The following is a 22631-nucleotide window of genomic DNA, read 5'->3' as shown; positions in this document are numbered from 1 at the left end:
AGACAGAAGTTTTTACCTATACAGTAACACACCTATTTATGCCTGGGTACTGGGATCGCTGTGCTTTGTTTAGAGAGCCCACAGTGGCGTTTCTCTGGCCAGCAGAGATGTTGTGAAGCACATCTGAGGAGTCACTTTGTCGTGTGATGGTTAAATGGAACACTGCCAGTGTCTCACAGGTCAGCACTCTGGGGGCGCCATCATCAGTGTGCGATAAAGTATTTCATTTAACTCAAAGCAGCAACCGGCTACTGACTCTCCAGCAGGCTGGAAGCTGGTTTCCCACAGTGCAGTGCACTCATCTGGAAGCAGGAAGTAAACAAATAATGCCAAAGGCCAAACAGCTGGGGACGATGGGCTGTAGGCAGAGACACAGGAGAGTGCTGTGCTGATTTGGACCGATGTGTCTGTTTAGAGACGTAAGGAAGGATATTAGACTTGTACTCAAAACAGCATCTGGTCCAGTCAGTGGGAATTTCCTTTCGATGCACTAGTTTGATCCAGTGTGATCACTTTTACTTTCCAAATGAGGATCAAAGCAGAATCAAATCTGTATTTCAGTGTAATCAGTTATATCTTAAACTTCAATTTCACCTCATGCATCTTAAATTTTTCTCATAACATTTAAATGTATAGTGTAAACACAAAACAAAGAGTTAACACTAGGATGGTATTTAAAGTAGAGTTAGCAGTGAGTTGAGGTTCTGTTCTAACACTTCATTTTCAGACAAGACATAACATTTTTTTTTCTTTTTTTTTTTTCTGTCATCCCACCAGTTTAACCAGTTGTGTGGACATTTTCCATTGATACTGGCAGCATCCACAACATTTTCTGCTACAATCTCACACACCAGGTCTGGTCACCAGCTGGCAAACTATTTCTTGTCAATTAGTCATTTCATTTTGAAATACCTAGTTTTGCCACATACACAACTGGAACTGTCTGACATCTCATCTAAAAGAATGTGCATTTTGTTATGTTTTGAGATTGTTTTAGAGATTGTTATAGAAACTACTACTTCTACCGTCTGAAACAGCTTCTCACTGACTTCAGCTCATACACATGTATTGTGACCGTGATATGATGTGTTTCGTAGGAATGTTTAGATGATATATGACACTTTGAACGTATCTGTGGTTCACAGAAATGTAAAATATCAACATTTTTTTCTGGCATTTGGTCTTCTCCTCTGCCCTATACAGTCACATTTTGCACTGCCTGCACCTTAAACATGCATCACAAGCCTTACAAATCATACACACAGTGTTGTCACATTGTAATAAAAACATATCCATATTCTCCAAGCCACTTTTATATTTTCTGTATTTTGTTCTTTGTTCGGCTGACGAGGACTGTCATACATTAAACTGGGAAACAAATCCATCAGACAGAATGATAAATACATGTTTTCTGTGTTTTGATCCATCACTAGGACATCACTATTTGTCAGTTCCCTCCAAAATAAAGATAGAGGTTATAAAATGGGTTTTGTCACAATTTGCTGAAATGCTGAAATGCTGAATTGAAAAATGTATCAAAAATAGCTTTCGTTTACGATCATCAAATTCACAGCAGTATTGGCATTACAGCGATCTTACTGGTAACCTCCAGCTGCTCTTCAGGACAGAGATAAGTCTACAACAAAGATAACAAGGACTACTTAGCCAAATTTAAGAAAGGACTGTGGCCACAATTAGAAAAACAGAGAAAAGCTACAAGAAACAGATTGTTTTCTTTCATGTTCGAATTACGCATATTGCTTTATCCAACCATCCAGCCATGTCTTTTACAGTGCAAAAACAACCGCTTCCACCTTTGTTTCTGACATTCAAAAGTGAAAGCATGGCTGCTGCAACATTTGTCAAGTAAACATAGCATTTGAACAACCGACTGATGCTGTCCTTTTCTACAGAGGCAGTCTCAAATTGAGAAAGCAGAGCAAACATGCTCTAATTTGTCACAAAGACAGTGCTTTAAAAAAAAAAAAAAGATATTGTGAAACCATTCCTCCATAATGCAGAACATGAAAAATAATCTCAATTTCAATGAAAAAAAGCCCACATAACGGCAAAAATACTACGTGCATGAACCACAAAATCAATTGTGGTATCTCTGGCATTTACATATTATTCTGCTGCAACACAAAAATAATTGATCAGCTACTGAGAAGAGAAACACTATTGAACATCACAGTAGAGGCTTATCTGTCAAAATTAAGATGTTTATGACTGAATTGAAGTCACAGTCGATTTCCCCAGCAAGGTCTACTTCACAAATATCCTACACACAACAGTAAGTGGCCTGTAGAGGAAGAGAGGGATCAATAGCAAGCACAGAATGAATGTCATCCATGATGAATGATGAATGTCAGGTAATGTGCACTATTGATGAGTCTTTGTTGCTGACTATTCGTGTTCTTGGATCAAAGTCTGCTGACATTGAGGTGATGCAGACTGAAAGACTGTTTGCCTGCGTTGTGGGTAATATTATAGGGACAAAAGAAATAGAGAGACACTTCCGAAATTGTTGTGTTTAGGAAAGTGAATCATCGGAGAGGGCAGGGGAGGGTGTCGAAGTGAAATGAATTTCATTAGAAATTAACTGACAACAGAAATAAATCCCTGGAGCTTCCTTATCCTCGCTCTCATTATAATCACCACAGCCAAATGAATCAGGAGTAGTTGTTACCTCAACTACTGTGGAAAGATGCATATACATGAAATTTCCTTTTAGGAAATATATTACCATCATAGGAACAGGACTTCACCAGTTACCATTGGGCTAAAATTTCAAATAGCAATGAGTCTTGATGCAAAAGAAAATAAAAAAAAATGTTTCTTTTCCCCACAGGTCTGATTCGGTTGCAAGAACTTATAAAGGCGCCTTCCCGGTACAACATCCGGTTAAAGATCCGGCAACTGCCCGCAGAGACCAAGGATGCCAAGCCGCTGTTGAAGGAGATGAAGAGAGGGAAGGAGTTTCACATCATCTTTGACTGTGGCCACGAAATGGCTGCTGGGATTCTGAAGCAGGTGTGTACCCCTTTGTGTGTGTGTGTGTGTGTGTGTGTGTGTGTGTGTGTGTGTGTGTGTGTGTGTGTGTGTGTGCGTGTACACATTTGAAGGTGTAGCTCTACATAATGGCACAAGGAGGTAAATCTGGTGCATGGAGACTAGAGACCGACTGATAAAGGATTTTTAATGCTGATACCGATACAAATATTTGGTGATTTAAAAATCTGATATTCCGACATATCGGCCGATATACATATTAAAAAAAATAAATAAATAAATACAGCAACACGTAACAAAACATAAACAGCTTTCTGTAACATTAGTTGATTAGTATGATAATGCAGTTGTTTGTTTCATTGTCACAACAGAACAGAGAAATGTCAAAATGTATTATAGGGTTTGTGGCGTTCTAAACATGCGTGTTGCCAGCACGTTGTAGAGCAGGGGTGCCCACTCTTTTTTAGCTTGCGAGCTAGTTTCAAAATGACCAGGTCAAAATGATCTACCCACGCATAAATGTATTGCACATAAAAATCGACAGCAGTAATGCACACAGGTGACAAACAGCCATCGATACTGCACACAGTTTACACACCGGGAGCTGCTGGTTATCTCAGTGAAGTTTTTGAATGACTGAAAAATGTCCTCTCCCCACCTGCATTCTTTCATGGGCAGTAATGTTAATAGCTCCTCTTTTGCAGTCATATCTGTAAACACCATCCAAATAAAAACACACAGCTGGGCTGTATCGCTGGTGTCTGTAGACTCGTCTAACTGCAGTGAGAAACACTCGCAATCTGCAATATCTCTCCGAAAGCTGCTGTGTCAAATCCTCGGCCATTACTTCACAGCGCTGTGTAACTGTACTTCTTGATAGCTGAAGAGCTTTGATTGATGATAATATTTCTGGTTAGTTTTAAAATCATGAAACAAGGAGTCAGCTGCCTCAACAAAGGCCTCTTTTATCATCTTACCACTTAGCAAAGTGGAACAAACAAAACAAAGAATAAATGGAGCGCCTGTCAGTCCGCACGGAGGGAATAGCACCAACCGTGTAAACAAACTCGCGCCTGGAGGCTCCATCATCCAAGTATCACCGCGAGCCAGGGGAAACCACAGCAGCAGGAGCACGACAAAGAAGCTGGGTGGTGAAAAACCCAGAGGTTGTGGTGGAGGTGGGAGCAACGATGGACAGCCCACAGAACACCAAGCAAGTCGGTTTGAAAGTTAGCGTTGCTAGGCTAACAGCTGATCGGCGGGGCTAACAGCTGATCGGCAGAGAAAGGTGAGTCCATCGAGCCAGTTGTTCAGGTGTAAAGGCTTCATATTAGTAGCATAGCCCCAGAGCTTGTAGGGACAACTTGGCTTTCTTTTTCAGCCAGAAAAAAAAAAAAAAAAAAAAAAAAAAAAAGTTTTATTATGGATTGAGAAGCGATATTCACACCAGCGTCCTCTCGCATGACAGAGTGAGTCACCAGTAATGGTGCATTGGTGTTGGCCTCGGTTCACTTTTCGGAGGGAAGTCAGCGTTGTACTTCTTATGAACATTTCGAAAGTACATCTCAACGTTCCTCTTCTTTGGAATAGAAATGGTGGTTTGACAAATCAGACAAATGCACATTTTTTGTTGTATTCCTTCTATTGTTGATATCAATGGAAGCCGCTAACTAGGTCACTTAGCTGACGCTCCGGTCCACTATCACACAACAGATCCCCCGCCCCCTCCATTAGGCCTAATGTGTTAAATCAGAATGAGTCGGAGGCAGCGGCAGCCCCTTCCTAGACGTGGTCTTACCTCAAGAAAATTGTTTTGGGCTGTTTTGGGTTTTTATGTGTTTCAGAATTAATACAATCTCAGCTTTAATATATAGGCCCTAATCATCATTCCAATAATAAGCTGTAGTTTAGAAATTAGTTTAGTAACGTTAGGTCGGAGGCCTTTCCCCAAACACCTGTTAATTGACAGCACTGAATAGAGATTATTGATAGAGGAGGCAGATTGTGGTTGACAGAGGGAGATAGCTAGCTTGAACAAAAATCATTACCGTAAAGAAAACATCTCCTGACATTCAAATTTAAATTCCAACTGGCAATCAAAATTTGAATAAATCTGGATTTATTGCTCATTTGTAAACACAACACTTATGAGTCTATAGGCAAGAATCTAAAGGTTTATTAATTCAATTCAAATTTGCTTTATTGGCATGAATGCCACAACAACAATATTGCTAAAGCACCAAGAACCACGAAAAGAGTACCTAGCAAAGTACTGTTATACTTGCTGTGTGTGTTTATGTGTAATAATAATAATAATGAGAATGAGAATATTGATAATTATAATAACTTTGAACATTATCACAATTAATTTATCAATTTGTAAGTGTAAATGAATAACAAAATGCAATCATTAAAGACTTGGACATGTTTCAAGGTTTAGCCTATAAATACTTTTCTTTGAATAATAATGTGACCATTTTAGTTTTTCACACTCAAAAGTTTAAAGTAGGCCCCTATCTTGTTAAAATCCTTTTCCCACAGCATCCTTTGATGTGTGCGTCTTCAGCACTGTAGACAGCGTAGAGAGAGAGAGAGAGATGATCCTCATCAACAAAAGAAATACAACTGTTTAAACTAGATATTTATATGCCACAAAACAATTAAGAGAGAGAAAATAAAGATTTTCAAATCCCCACAAACTTAATAAATCCCTGCAAACGTAAAAGATATTACACTTGTAGGAAATCGCGTGTACGTTTGTAGTGGGCAGCAGCCATTTGTGGGTTTATTACATTACAAGCTGCAGATTTTTTATGGTTTATTATGTCTGCAGACATTCTTACATTGGCGGGCGTTTCAATGCCTTTTTGCTCTTTCTTTTGCAGAAACATTGACTGTCAACATTGTATCCTGGTTTGGGCTGTTAAGATAATTAAAGTAGTAATATAGCTGCCAAGAATAGTTTTTAGACCAGTGAAGTCTTAAGTCATCTCATTATCCCAAGATGACAAATCATGTACTGTGGTTACCACTCTATCATCTTATATATCAATAAATATTTTGTTGAGTATGAAACTGTCATTGTCATATTTTGAACATGTAAATTGTGTGCTATTCTCTTCAGAAACACTTCTTTGAGATGACAGAATGCATTTGGGCGGACACGAGAGCCTTTTATCCTGCAATAATGGCACATTTACATTGACATCACGGGAAAATAATATTTGACGTCTCAAGACAATCACAGTTATTATCAGTTATATTGACATGTTGAACACAAGATGATGGCTTGATATTTTTCACAACTTCACAAAATATGTAAGGATAACAGCCTTAATATTACTCATACATATAAATAATTTCAAATTGCACTTACTGGCCAGCGTCTCATTGGCTGTACCCAACTGACTGTGCTGTGTGTAAATCAACCTGACAAATTGGGATGATGGTCCATTTATTACAAACATTCAAATAATAAGTTGAGTGCTCAGGATCTTCCCACATTATGTTTTGACTGAGAGCATAACCTCCATTAAAAACAACTGGATAGTTGAATATTAACAAACAATCTAAAAAAAGATATTGTTTATGTCTGTTATGATGAAAACTGAGTCAAGGTCAGAGGATTGAAGTTTGGCACCCCTGCCTCACAATATTGATCCAGTCCATTTAAAACACTGCCAGTTCAGCGGAAGTCTTTTATAGACACTATAGAAATAAGAAATAACACTTTATATGTATTGCGTGATACTTCATTGGTGGTTTAATCTCTGATGTTATGGCTGTGGTTACAGTCGCTGTACTGTGACTACTCCTTATGATTTTAAGTGGCAACCAAAACACATAAAGTAATAATAATCAGTCACAAAGATTCAGTACTTGCCAGTCTAGCAAGGAGGGCCTTAAAGAATGGAGAGATGCAGGCCTATCCAGAGCCAAAAAAGCAGCCTGTCTGTCAGGTCACATGGAAGCATACAACACCGCCACAGTCTGACTGAAAACTGGTAGCAAGAGGCGATGTGAGCAGACACTGGAAAGCGACCCCAACTCCAGCAGCACTAAAGATACGTGGCGGGCGATTCAAAATGTCATAGGCTGCAAAAGCAGAGATGCCCCCATTATGTGTGAGGCCACGTTGCTGGATGAGATAAACCCAATTTATGCTTACTTTGAGCTCGTCAACATAATAAGCTGTAAAGCCAACTCTGCCTCCAGAGGACCAGCCACTGTCTGTGACCACAGCAGATGTGAGTAAAACTATTCTAAACTTGAGTACGAGTAAAGCTGCTGGGCCTGGGAACATCCCTGCCTGTGGATTAAAAACAAGTGCCCATCGGCTAGCTGATGTTTTTTTTTTCCTGATATTTTTAACCTCTCACTCTCACAGTAGACTGTCCCCATCTGCATCAAGAAAGCCGACATGGTCCAAATGCCTAAAATGTCTGTTGTGTCTAGTCTTAACTACTATCACCCTGTGGCACTCAGCCCCAAGCACTTTGAGAAACTGGTTCTCTAGAACATCGAAGGCAAAATCCCAGCCAGGCTAGAACCTCAACACCAGAGCACTCCAGGACTGTGTGCACACTGTTCACACTGTACACCCATAGCTGCACTCCCAGACATCAAGGGGGTTCTATTATGAAGTATGCGGTTACACCACTGTCATTGGTCACACTACAAATTATGGGAGTTCATAACGGTCTTGCAGAGTGGTGCACAGAGAAAAATCTACTGCTCATCGTTAGCAAAATCAAAGAGCTGTTGTTGATTTTAGAAAAAAAAAAAAAAAAACAAGGAGGCAAAGACACACACACCCTTGTCTACATCAGTGGCGTGGAGTTCCTGGGACAGGAGCATCACATTTCATTGTATAACCCTGTGTTTCAAAATACAATTCAAATGAACCTTTGACATTTAACCTATGAGGAAATCCTCAATTTAATGATTTTTCTTTGAAAATGAACATTGGTTGCACTGTTGCTTGTGTAAACTTGTATCATACTATAACCAGCAGTGAAAAAGATAGCTTGTAAATAAGACTGTACATCTTTTCTAAATTATATACAATGACTTTTTAATGCAGCTTAAGATTGCCATTTGTAGTAAAGGAAGTATGCAATGAGTAGCTTAACTCAATTAAGAGCCATCCATTTTTTCTCCTGCTTACAGGATTTATCAAATATTAAAGACAACATGAATTACCAAGGGTTTTTAATCAATGCCTCAGTGGTAGATTGCTGGGGAAGGTCAAGGACTCCTTTCATTAATAATGTCAGAGAGAAACCCTGCTAATGGGAGGTAATGAGAGACTTAACTGTCCTGCTCTGTTATTCTCAGTACATGACGCACTAATAAGTTAGAGACTGTGTCTTTATCCTGAAGATACTGTAAAACAAAAAGGTCAAGCGTCAGCTGACAACATTTTCTGTTACAAATCAATAACAAAGTCTTTTTTTTTAAATTGCTGTTGGCTGTGGATTTTTGCAAATTTGATCATCTATAGATAGCTAATGTGAACCAATGCTCGTGCTTTTACTCTGCGAGTTGGTTCCTATCAGCTGGCAAAAGTCAGGGCTGATAATCAAGACAAATGGAAAAAAAGAATCAGCATTGTGTGTTGCAGTAGAGCTAATTAACCCTTTTTATTTTTACAAAGTAAGCTCTGTAATTGTAGTGTTTAAGGCTTGGATTCTTACCATTAAAGCACAGTGGTTCAACGTATATACTTTTGTAATTCTTAAACAGTACGTTTTTTTAAATGAGAAAAGCCCTTGAGGACACAATATCATTACTACTATCACACACAAATTAATTAATCAATGGATGAATGTTATCAAAGATGATTCAAAAATGCAAAAGGGGGACTACTTCACTGAGATCAATAAATGCACAAATCATTTCAGAATTAGCTCTCCATCAGCTCTCAGGCAGAATGCACAGAGATGGTTATTTCCTACTTTTCTGTGGTGATGGATGGGCTGATGATGAGGCAAACTTCCTGGAGAGTGCCAAGCATGGCGAGCAGACTCTTTGATGCCCGGTGGCCAGGAACTAGCCAGATATTTGCTGCTGAGTCCAGGCTTAGACCAGGCCTATCTGAGGGCACAGAGGAGACACACAGTATGTGTTCTCCGGTCTTGTAACAGTTAATGACAGGCTACAGTGGGATTGTTGGGATGCATGGAGCAAAAAAAAAGTGTTCAAAAGTAAAAAAAAAAAAAAATTAATTAATGTTTGATCATATATATTTTGGGAATATTTCTGATTGATGAAAAACATGTTTTTTTGTGTTGCTTACAATTCCGATTACAGTATATAAGAGCAGAGCCCATCTAAAATGATATATGATAATAGAACTAAAATCATAAGTAAATTAAAATGGTTAACATGAAATAAACAAATGTGGTACTGGTTTTCCCTCATGACATTGTGTTTAAAGTGAATACCAAAACTTACTAGATAGCAGTATGATATGGTATTATTTTTTTCATCTAGGTTACTTACCTAGTCAATGAAAAGACATGGATAGACGCAAATTTGCCTTTATTTTCTGTGGGTGGCGCGAAAGACGGGTAATTTGTGTGAGTTGAAGATATCAAACTCGAGCAAGGATTTTGTGTGTTGCTGGGTCGCAAATATCAGCCGTTCATGAACAGCAACGGAGGAGAGGATAAGATTCACTAATCACGGCCGGCACGGCATAGCCTTGGTCGATGGAACTGCACCCAGGGAATACGTTATTCAAAAGTTGTTTGCTTGTCGTCTAGCTGACAGACCTGACGAAGCAGAATTTTTACTAGGCAGCATTATGATGTTGTTATTTCAGCATTCTTTTGAACCATTTATTGCAGTCAAATCACTGCACAATCTCCCTGTTTTGGGTTCATATCTTGCAGGTCACACTGACTATTATCTATTTCAACACACCTGGTAAGAAACTGACACTCATAGATAGACAGGTGTTCTACAGCTGAGAACTGGGCGCCGGTTACTCTCAGTTAGCTGGAAGCTGCAGTTATCTAGATGCTGAAATTCACCAAGCGTGTTACTGGGCAAGTATTTCAAATAATAATATTTATATACACATTTTCACATTTCAATAGATTCTGACAATTTAACTCACATAGGGTGAACAGAAGGGATGAACAAGTGAGGAACCAACATAGTGTTGAATGTGATATAATTAAGACTCTTGATCTTGTTGTATTAGACACAAGGTGCACTCCAACACTGGCACAAAGAGCCTTTTGATCAGTAATCAAAAGTCAGTAAACCATCAGTCACGTTCAGGTAAGACCTTAGTTTCTTATGTATTCCTGTGTTCGGTGTCCTACACAGTGAAAGGACAGTTGCTTTTGGTTGTATCAGAATGCCCCTTCAAGTAGTAAAATAATCAGCTTAGCTTCAACTGATGTTTTAAAATCAAACTGCTACTATGACTGAACAGGATGTGTGTCTCAATAGTTTTCATGGTTCATAAGTGACATAAAAAAGAAACATATTATATGTTGTTAAGAAGTCTGGGAAATGGTCCCATATGAGTGGGCTAGTCCGCAGACTGAATGCTGGAGGCTTTCTCAAGGTTTCCCACCTGGTAGCAGCAGCCATTATCCCTCCTTGCCTTTCTAATCATCCACTCTGCACTGTCCTAATCTGTGATTCATATTGGGTGGTGAGTCTCAGCACGGCAGGCATGACTCTGACACTATCATATAGCGTCATACCGCTGTAATGGAATGGCACAGAGCCAGGACACACACACACACACACACACACACACACACACACACACAGTCTGGATGACAATACAATAATACAGAGCAAGGTGCTTCTGATATAGAATTTAATCTCAGAGGTGAATTTTTAGAGACAGATTGCTTTGGTAATTGTGAGTACATATTCCAGTTTTGGGAACTTACCACATTATATTGATAGGATGGATGAATATCACGGATGACAAACTGCTGACTTATATTCAACATGACAGCAGTCACGTTTCTATGTGAAATGTCTCTACTAATCAATGTTAAATGGAAAGTGGAGCTGCAACAAACTAGAATGTTGGCTTCCCATTAATCACTATTCCCCATCTGCTTGGATTCAGTTCTGGTGTTCATATGACTCTGGTTCCTCTCCAAAGTTGTACAACTATTTGAAACAGAAGTGAGTATCAGTATCACCACTATGCATCGGACTTGGCAAACAATGTTAGTTTGTCTATTAGGGCTGCATGATATGATGAAAAAAAGAATCTAGTAGATGATTAGTAGGAATGATTATTTCTTTCAATTTCACTGGAATAATAAATAAGATTAAAATCCTGATGATGTGACATTTGTTGGAATCTGATAGGTAGTCCTGATAGCCGTTTCCCCAGCCCTGTTTTCCCTCACAAGGGTGATCACAAGTTGTTTTTTGCCGGCCAGATGGCAAAAATAGATTCTACATATAATCCTCTCAACATGTTTAATGGTCCACTCAGATACTGGAGATAGTGGGATTACCTGCACGGGAGGCAACAAGGGAGCACCCAAAGCAGAAGCCCGGACTACCTCAGCTGGCTCCTTTTTGGGGCAAAGAAAATGCGGGTCTCTGTGGCTGAGGTCTTTGTCCAATATCTAAGGGTATATCCAGATGACCTGTGAGAATGAGACTCATTTTAGTCACTCGATCTCATTTGTTCTGATCCAGAAAGCTCATGACTACACTATAGTTCAGGGTTGTACAATTGACTGCTAAAGTGAGAGCTCTACTTGCAAATTGATGCTCACCACAAAAGTCTGGTTCAATTATGACACAGTACTGTCTCACACTCTTGTACGGTCGGGAATTGAACTTTCTATTTCCCAACATAAAGGACACGCTACTTCCTGCCTTGACACTGGATGTAAATGGCCAAGTGAAGAACGTATCGATATGTGTGCTGAAATAACACAAAACACAAAGCCTGGCGCATTGACAGCACTGTCTCTTGGTGATCTATACGCCACTCTGTAGTTGAGAAATGTTGATCAGCTGCTTGCACCTTTCCGTGTTGACAGTGCCAATAAGGTACGTTCCAAAGCAAGCCAGCGCTGAATCATATTACACACCATGTTTGTATTTTCGCACATTCAAATTAGCAGCACAAGTATCGCACAATTTGCAGCCAATTCAAAAACAAACAGCGATTTCCAAACAATTTCCCACAACAACTCTACCAGGGACCTCGTTACTGCACGGTGACTTCTTATATGTGTTTATGACAATTTTCCAGATGTTTCACATCTATAGAATCGTGCATCGTCGTCTGTTTCACTACGTATGCCAAATGAGAGAGACTGAGCTCTGTTTTTAGCTTTATTTAGCCATCCTTTTTGGTGTGTGTTTGTTTCTTATCTCTGAGCCTGTGGCTGCAGCAGTGTAGATGAATATATGCCTCCTCACATTACATGGTCATGCAACCAGTAATATAGCCACATAAACAGACAAATACATGCGTGTGTGTGTGTGCGTGTATGTAACATCTGACAAAATATTGTCTCTGTCTCCCTATTCATTTATAAATCTCTCTCTCTCCTCCAATCATTCTCTCTGCCTCCTTCTGTCACTTCCTTTCTTAGGCTCTCGCCATGGGGATGATGACAGAGTATTATCACTATATCTTCACCACACTGGTAAGTATAGAAAGAGGCTCTGCTACACACTCACTTTGTCATCAGGTCTCACTCAGAGCTCTGTATCCCCACGAAGATTTGTTTCATGGCAAAAAAAAAAGAGATGATGCCACTCTTCAATCTTCATTTTCTCAGCTATTCATTTTATATCAATTACCTTGTACCATACTTTTTCCCCTTTAATGTGTTCTCCAGAGCCAAAGAAAATAATGGCATAGTACTTTGTGACATCAAGTTAGCTGTTTTTTTGTTTTTTGTTTTTTCTCTTTTGCTTCCTCAGTGTTTTTCTTTTTCCACTTCTTCCTTTTAAAGATTTGCATCTTCCTCCTACTTGTCTCAGTGATGTTTGTTCTCCTTGTCTTATTCCTTTTCATCTTTATGCTTGTGTTCAGATCTTCCTCCTCCTCTTCTTCTTCCTCCTTCGTGTTTGATATCCCTTATGGTGTCTTGAAAGAGCTGGATAAGTCACATTAAGTCTGCCTTGATGCTATTTTCCCCCAGTGGCCAACTGTGGTACTGCAATAAAAAACAAAATTCCCCTGTGGTTCAAAAAGCAGTGCACTCATACAGCGCTTTTATCCAAAGCGCTTTACAGTGCCAGTCTTACTCGGTCATTCACACACATGCACTCGAACATACACAGTGTTTTAGTAAGCAATCATAGAAAGCACTAGTCTAACCAGTACAGGTACACTTCAACATGTTGACAGGAGCTGGGGTTTGACACGACCCTGTGATTAGAAAGCAATACTCTATACCTACTGAGCCACAGCCCATTACAACAAAGACCAACATTATTAGAACAATTACTGTAAAACTGTTAATAGAATACCTCGTAACACAGACTCACAATCATGAATCAAACCATGAAGGCTTTATATTTAGAACATATTTGAAACTTGAAACTCGTTTGAAGCAAATGATTCTGCTTCCAAGTCAAATTCTGCTCAGGGCACTGACTGTATCGGTGCTGCCAAGATGGCTACCAAGACTTGCCTAGAAGAACCTTGGTTATACCTTTATCAATATTCATGTAAACATAACTTCATGTTGGTCACATTGAAAATACCACCTTGAACCAATCTGTTGTTTGCAGTGTTATACCTCCCTTATAAGGCAATATCTTTATAACTTAGGTTTGTACTAAAATGCCATAGACCTTTCCAATTACTTTCGACGGACTGTTCTCTCTCTCCCAACACAAATTCAGCAGCATAATGTTATTGCAAATCTAACCAAGTAGTTTGAGGGCCTAAACTTAACCAAATTTCAACCCTTTCACAATGATAATAACAGCCCAAAAGTTATAGTATGTAGGCTTTGTGAACTGTCTGTCAGCAAGCTTGATTTTGAAAGTCTAACCAGACACTGAATAGGCTATACTTTTTCTTATCAAAAACTTGACTGCAGATTTCACATGCAAAAGGGGGAAGATAGCTTTGAGCTTCATTTTAAGCTTTAGCCTGCCTGGCCCAGCTGCTGTAGGGAGTTGGGAGTGAACAGTGTTGGTTGGGAGTGACTTGTGCTGAGCATCACTGTAAACTGTCTTGAATTACACACAAACACGCACACAAAAAAATAAAGATGAAAAATAACATCAATAACATTATTCAAAAACCTCTTGAACTATTTGGATCCAATTTATTGTAGGTAACTTTTATCAATCTTGTGCTTGTTAACAGTAATCAAATGTTTTTACAACCAACATTAGAGTCACAATATTTGTTGAAACAAATACGTAAATGATGATGACTCATTTACTGGTACTGAGACAGGACAAAATAGTTGCTGGCCTTAATCTTTCTGAACTACATCCATGCAACAAGCATTTTAAAAGTTGCTTGCTTGTTGTCTAGTAGTCAGACCTGGAGAAACGTGAATTCAGGCTTTTTCCACACATTATGACGTTATTTCAGTGTCCTTCCGATCCATTTATTGCAGTCATATACAGCTCAAGATGCTGAAATTCACTGAGCTCTGTGGAGATCTCCACCTGCCACCATCCTGCTCATGGACAAAGACCTATGGCCTGCAGACAATTTTATTACTGTTATCTTTTTTTCTGGCCAGTTTAACAGTGATTATGGATGTATGCACAGTATGTGTTTGGGCAGTGATATACTTTGATTTGTTTTGTGTGGAAACAGAGGTCCATCTATCTATCTATCTATCTATCTATCTATCTATCTATCTATCTATCTATCTATCTATCTCTATATATATATATATATCTATATATATATATATATATATATATATATATATACGAAACAAGATATCTATCCTGATATCTCTATCCTCAGTAGGACTTGATGACAATATCGATATTGCTACAAAAACTGTAGAGTAAGACTATTGGTATCTTACCTACTATCAACAAGATTTTTTTATGAATAATCAACAGTAATGTGAATAAAATGACAGTGTAGTGGTTAAAGGCAAGTATTCCAACGAGAAGAAAAGTCTGAATATGACATCCCTTTACTGTAATTCAGCCTTTAAAAGCAGGAAAAGACAACACTTATGACAGATCAGCATATAACCATTACGACATCTAAGACGATGTATAGACAAATTTCAGGGTATCAACATATATTACATATTGGTTTCATTGGTATTGTTATTTTAATTAACAGCTGTAATAGTACTAGTAGTATTAATAATAGTATTTGTGTTTCTTCCTCACAATGGTTACAGGCTGATTGAGTTATGTGTCATCTTAAGACTGATGGCTACCTGAAAGGCATAAAAGTGAAAGCATCCGAACATCCAGTGGAGTAAAAACAGATGAGACAAATGACTGTGTCACTTTTCATGTTTCACGCAAATGTGAAAAGGCAGGATTCAGAGTCTGTGGCTTTTCTGATATTATGTGACTGTTAAAGTGTTTTGGCCTTTGGTTATCTCAGGACACAGTCTCCTTCACTGTCTACAGGATTAAATGCAAAACAACACACAGATACACATGCGCGCACACTATTGAGCATTATTCTCAGTCCCTGACTGTGTGAACTTGCTCTCAGTCCATGTTCCAGGTCAAAGAATCGACTTAAATCAAACTCTTATTGAAGCTCCATTCCCCCCCTCTTATCCTGAAGAGGCTGCTTGTGTTAGCTCGGATCAATGCACTGTCTCTCTCTCTGTGTTCCGCCTCCTCCCCATCTTTTACTTTTTTAATGTCAAGTTCCTTTGAGAATGGAATGATTCAGGTTTTCAACTGCCTGTGCTTTTCATCACTGCAGCTAAAAGGGATCATTCTCGGGGTTTGAAATGAAACATCTAAATGTGCATACTTTCTTTCTGCAGCTATTCAGTGTGCCACAATTTAGGCAAGATAATTAAATATCCCTCTGGTGTTTTGAGGAAGATGAAAAGTAAAATACAAACCAGAGTGAGGCAGGGGAGGTACAGTGAGAACAGACAGAGGGGTGTCTTGTCATTTCCCACTGTTGTGTTTGGCAGACAGAGAGTCCAGTGCTGACAACCTAATTCTCCCAGCAGAGTGAACAACGCAGCCATACTGAGGCCACATATGGCAGCCATTTTCCTTGCCAGATTTTCCTTTAGGCTGCTCATCACTTACCTTGTGTTAACACATTTGTCTAAAGGTTTGTTCAGGCCGTTTGTATTGTTGTGTTTGTTAGATTTCACCAGCTGCTATTTGTGGTTACTGAGGACAGGCTTTAGTATAGGTCTCTATATAGTTAAGTGCACATTATTGTCTATGTTTAAAGGCTGCAAAGGCAGACTGTTGGTATCTGCATGGCCAGCTGTTCAATGCTCCCCTAGTGTACTTGAAAATTTGGTGGGATTAGTAGAATGCCATTATCATTTAAGGTTTGGTATCAAGCATGGACAGTCACGTCACAACCTGTCATTTATTTTAATGAAGGATGAACAGGATTCAAAATGGCACCAGAAACAGCAAACCTACTGGGAATTGATACATTATTAATTACTCCAAGCATTGTTTTCTGCATATAATCTTTAAACAACAGAGTTTTCATATTGATGCATGTCAAGAAACACATATACACCAATGCCGATATGAGGAGGATATATTTATCAGTCTAATTGAAACCTGCCTGTTTTTTATTTATTTTAAAGAAACATATATTTTCAAACACATTTTGTTTATCTTGTTTATTTCTTCATCTCTAACCAGGAGAGTTTCATGTCTTTGTAAGCTCCAACCGTCCTCTCAAAAAGTGAACGCAACTTTCACTTGTCAGGGCTTGATGCAAACTTTTTTTCCAAGGAGCAGGTATGCTCCTAAATTGATTTTTAGTTTTAAATTCAAGTACTTTTCAAGCATTTTCAAGTTTTCTAAGCATCTTACAGCTGTGGCATCATCATGAGACAAAATTGTTATTTGACTTCCATCACATTCAACCAGATGCTGTTGTTCTGTGAGAAACTAAATTATGTTTTGAGATTGCAGACTACAAAAATATGCCAAAACATCCACCCTGAATAACCTGGCTGAACTAATATAAAACAAATGCACAGTTAAGAGATTTATTGGGAAAGTAATGCATTTGTCATTACACGAGGTTTGAATTTCAACTTGATCCAAAATGGTTCCTGCCCCTGGCCTGAGGGCCCACGACCTCACCAACTGCTCACTGCTTGTGTCTGGATTCTTTAATGTCTGACACAAGTTTCATAAAATGATGTGAAGCAACTGCAACTGCTATCTCAAAGTACTTTTAGCTCCTAACTGTAAACAGCAGAAGTACTTCAGTACATTTATTTGGTCTAAGCATTTTGTGTTGTCACACTGATTGCAGTTCATGTTCTTCTGAACAGAAACTCTCTGTCCTGCAGTGTTTTTAGCTTAAGCTCTGCTGTAAGCTGTTAGCACTGTTAGTTAACCCGTGGCTAGCACCTAACGGGGCTAACTACTTGTCCCCCTGCTGATTGCAGTACAAATCTTTGGGTTGAGTCTCTTTCACCTGTTCCTAATGAATGTTCCTTATTTCCAGGATCTGTTTGCACTGGACGTGGAGCCTTACCGATACAGTGGTGTGAACATGACGGGCTTCAGGATCCTCAACACTGAGAACAGCCAAGTGGCCTCCATCATCGAGAAGTGGTCCATGGAGCGACTTCAGGCTCCACCCAAACCTGACTCTGGTCTACTGGACGGCTTCATGACCGTAAGTCTCATGGATGAATCTGCTTCCGTCCCAATCTCTTGGAATTTTAAGTTTTTTTATGACATGGCATTTTTGCGCTCATTTGAGGTTGTGTCTCATTGTTCATTTAAGTATATTTAGGGATTCATATACTGATTCCATCCATTTGCTCCAGTGATACATGGTTGTTGTCTCAGGTCCTACTGTTTGGTTCATTAGTTCTGGACTAAGGATGCATTGTAACTATTAAGTCTTGGAGTAAACTGTGAACTGAATTGGTGCATACATCATACGTGCTTTATGCACAGCTGCAGAGATAACAATTAATGAACTCAGTGAGAAACAAGACAGAAGCAAGGCGCCTTACTTTACAGTAACGTAACATTAATGTCAACTGGATGCAGCTGCATCACATTTAGACACTCTCCACACTTTCACTGTACTGGTAGATGTCCATCTGACACACAAATAAAGCCCCTCTGTAGTGGCTCATGCATTGCTCTTGTCTTATCTTTAAACATCCAAAAGCGCATTGGTGAGGTCACACACTGATGTTGGTCGAGAAGGCCTGGCTCTCAGTCTCCGCTCTAATTCATCCCAAAGGTGTTCTATCGGGTTCAGGTCAGGACTCTGTGCAGGCCAGTCAAGTTCATCCACACCAGACTCTGTCATCCACGTCTTTATGGACCTTGCTTTGTGCACTGGTGCACAGTCATGTTGGAAGAGGAAGGGGCCCGCTCCAAACTGTTCCCACAAGGTTGGGAGCATGGAATTGTCCAAAATGTTTTGGTATCCTGAAGCATTCAATGTTCCTTTCACTGGAACTAAGGGGCCAAGCCCAGCTCCTGAAAAACAACCCCATACCATAATTCCTCCTCCACCAAATTTCACAGTTGGCACAATGCAATCTGAAATGTACCGTTCTCCTGGCAACCTCCAAACCCAGACTCGTCCATCAGATTGCCAGATGGAAAAGCGTGATTCATCACTCCAGAGAACGAGTCTCCACTGCTCTAGAGGCCAGTGACGGCGTGCTTTACACCATTGCATCCGACGCCTTGCATTGCACTTGGTGATGTGTGGCTTGGCTGCAGCTGCTCGGCCATGGAAACCCATTCCATGAAGCTCTCTGCGTACTGTACTTGGGCTAATCTGAAGGTCACATGAAGTTTGTAGCTCTCTAGCAATTGACTGTGCAGAAAGTCGGCGACCTCTTTGCACTATGCGCTTCAGCATCCGCTGACCCCTCTCCGTCACTTTACGTGGCCTACCACTTCGTGGCTGAGTTGCTGTTGTTCCCAAACGCTTCCATTTTGTTATAATAGAGCTGACAGTTGACTGTGGAATATTTAGGAGCGAGGAAATTTCACGACTGGATTTGTTGCACAAGTGGCATCCTATGACAGTTCCATGCTGGAATTCACTGAGCTCCTGAGAGCGGCCCATTCTTTCACAAATGTCTTGTTTCACAGTCTGCATGCCTGAGTGCTTGAATTTATACACCTGGGGCCAGGCCAAGTGATTAGAACACCTGATTCTGATCATTTGAATGGGTGAGCGAATACTTTTGGTAATATAGTGTATATTTGCTGGAACCACTTAGATCTCAGACACGTGAAACTGGCACACTGATGCCATGTCCGAGGATGGCTCGCAGCCACGGACCGCTTCGTTTCTAGCTGGGGGTACAAAGCAGGGTTGGCCGATGGCCAAACTGGCGTATGACGATGCCCACAACATATACACTGTGATGGACAATGACATTGTGGTTTGGGGGTGGCAGGTCTATATCATTATATCAGGATTACAACATCCAAAATCTAAGACAACCTACAGTGAAGTCTCTTATCGCAACAGTAATATTATATGCATACTGTATGTCCATGTATTTCCCAGCCCCAACAGTTTCTATACATTAACATTGATGATGCATTGTATATTTTTTTTCTTCAACTAAGTAAATAAGTAAAATAATCATCTTGTTTGTTTCTGCCAATTACCTAACAAAATCTGTGGAGCAGGGGAAGGTTTTTCCTTCTAATATTCACAAAATACTGTGTCGACACATCAATCATGAATGAGCTACATACTAGTGGCTGCTGATGCACAGACTACTATAGATGCACTGTCTCTGAAACACTTTGAATTGATAGTGACACCATAACAGAGATGTGAAGGCAGCAAAGCCACATCCAGTGGACTTGCAGTGTAAGCACTCAGGAGAAAGAACATAGCATTGGAGCGTAAAAGGATGGAGTGCCTTGTGTGTTGTTCACCGTGTGTGTGCTGTCTAAGCCAGTGTAGATTTAAAGGTTTGTAGAAGTGTGTCTATTCTCCGGGATGGACAAATAACAAATATCTCCAGAGATGCTTCAAGATATGCTGGCAGTGTCAGAATTCTGCTGACACCCAACTATAAAGCTAACTGAAACATACCAAAATATAACAATCTAACAAAAAGCTTGCAAATTTCCAAGTCCTGCTCCACTTAAACTCTGCCGGATTTAACAGCCATAAAGTCACTGAAGATATAAAGCATTGTTCTGGACATAATAGACTTGTTAGGGTGGATGTATGGTGGGTTCGCTTACAGTAACTTCCCAGTCATCCTGCGGGAGTCAGATGGAAAACGTTGGTGCCATAAGTTGAGAGCCTCGGGTGTGATAAGAAGACTCTCTGTCACTGTGATCTGAAACTTCTCTGATCAGAGCACGCTGCCTGTAATAACCGTTTCTCCACACTGCTTCATACCACTCTTATCTGGGAACACTGCCAAAAAAAGTCAACCCACCAGAGACAAGGAATGGGAAGGAAAATAGAGTAATGGAGGAGAGAAGAGCAATGAGATGAAGGGGGTGCATGAAAAAAGAAGAGAAAAAGAAGACAGAGAGTGGGTGAAAGGAAGGCAGAAGTGAAATCAGAGTCCTTGTGTTGTATTCCCAGAGTGACTGTTGAGGTGTTAAGCGTGAGGCCGATGGAGGCACTTGGTCTGATTCCAGTTGGAAAGCAGTGGCGGCTGCAGCGGCAACATGTTGACTGCTGATTGAAAACAGTGGCTTACCTCTGGAGAACAGATCCCCCCCTGCTTTTTTTTTCCCCTATAAGAGCACGATCTTGCTGAGTCATGTTTTTGGATTGATATTAGGGAGTGGGTGTTACTCAGTTTAAACCTCTTTTGTTGGATTTGTGGTCCAATCAATACTGTTACCCACTTGAGACCTGAAATTGACTGTGTGTGTAATAACTGTACCTTTTCAGAGCACAACAAGCTCAGAGTGCCTTTATAGCCACTGGATTCCAGCTGAAGCTGCTACATGGACTCCTAGAGTCAATTTGATGTCTTAAGTCAACACAAAGACGGACAAACATGAAAATCAAAGATCTTTTTCACCATCTTTGTGTTTACAGTCGTCTCTTTTACTCCCCTGCAGAGATCACCAGGCGAGCAGATCTGGGTGGTTATTTTTAGATCAATGACAGGCGAAGATTTATGTGTGTGAGGAGTGTGCTGTGACCCCGCTCATCAGTGAATTAATGGCATATGAGTTTGAAGGTGGGGATTGATTAATTAGACAAATGGCAATCAGTCAGCAGCTAATGCATATTGACATGGTGAAAGGTTCCGTAAACGTTTGATTAACGGCTTCATTTGTGTGCAGTATTTACGGTTTTGTGTGCTTAAGTAGTGAACTGCTGATGTGCTGTAACTTATGGACTTGCAGATCATGACAGATTGCACCGAGCGAACAGTTCAGAGACTTCACTTTCCCTCACTGCTTCTCCTCTCAGCACCATTGTTTCACATTTAGTGCTTGGGGTGGCAGTTTGAACAGTATGGCTTATTGAAGAGTAATGATAGGATGCATGGAGCCAACGTTGCTGCAGTGTTTAAATTTGAAGCTAAAATGTGCAAGTTGCATCTTACTCCCGTCAAAATGTATTGTTGGCAGCTGGCCAAAACCTGTAATAAAATCCAGCATGGACAAGACCGGTCAATTTGCTGTGAAACCGGTGCATTGAAAGACCTGGTCACATGAGGGAATTGCCAGTGACTCCCAAAAATATCACCTTTCCCAAAACAATAGGGTTCGGTTTGGTTAGGTTCAGGCACTAAAAAGGTAAGGTTTAGGCAAAAAATGGTCTGACTAAAAGTAACAACAAAATTGACATGAAATAACAAACATCAATATGAGCTGCAGCAAGGTGCTTGTACATTCAACCTCAATGGCATCATTCAGTGGTTTTGCTGAGCCTGAGACACATATTTGTGTTTTTGACCAATGCAAACTATCATGACAGAGCTGACCTTTGATTGAGCAGACTGAGCAGTTACTCCAAAACCGAAGATGGTGTTGTGCTAGCTCTGTTACGTTTGTTCAAATCAACATAAAACTCCTCTGGTTGAATGTGACAAAGTGATGTTTTTTGTTTTTAAATGACAATAAGGGAGGCTGTTGTCTGGGGGAAAGTTCACTGAAGTCTCGGTCGGGAGGGCTGACTGTCGCAGTGATTTTTTTCAATACAGGTTGCCAGAGACAGTAACTACCATAACATAGCAGTGGAAGGAGACAAAGACATGATGAGTTCAAGAGTTTTGCACTAAATCCTGTCACACAGTCACCACCATTCAACTGCGGGAGCCGCCTGTCTCTGCTGCCAGGGACAAATGCTGTTCTTTATGCAGAAATGTAACGAAGAGCCGGTAGGACGGACAGGATGACAGACACTTTTCCACGTAGAACTGCAGTGAAACTGTCCTCCCTCTCTGCCTCTGTGACTTTCAGACCGACAGTTAGGCAGAGTGTCAGTGCATGACTCCTGCACT

General features: G+C 40.1%; 1 protein-coding gene across 2 annotated transcripts in view; it reads left to right on the top strand.

Annotated features, from left to right (window-relative positions):
* grik2 (glutamate receptor, ionotropic, kainate 2) overlaps positions 1–22631 on the top strand; it is a 266601-nt gene that overhangs the window by 99249 nt on the left and 144721 nt on the right. For both annotated transcript variants that reach the window (XM_037075481.1, XM_037075480.1), the window contains exons 5-7: positions 2852–3033; positions 12615–12668; positions 17654–17827. In XM_037075481.1, the coding sequence (XP_036931376.1) occupies positions 2852–3033; positions 12615–12668; positions 17654–17827 (410 nt within the window). The remainder of the gene's footprint in view (positions 1–2851; positions 3034–12614; positions 12669–17653; positions 17828–22631) is intronic.

The sequence above is a fragment of the Acanthopagrus latus genome, chromosome 17 (assembly GCF_904848185.1).
Source record: "Acanthopagrus latus isolate v.2019 chromosome 17, fAcaLat1.1, whole genome shotgun sequence".
NCBI classification, from domain to species: domain Eukaryota; kingdom Metazoa; phylum Chordata; class Actinopteri; order Spariformes; family Sparidae; genus Acanthopagrus; species Acanthopagrus latus.
Note: the sequence above shows the minus strand (reverse complement) of the source record. Positions and strands in the feature narration are given on the sequence as shown.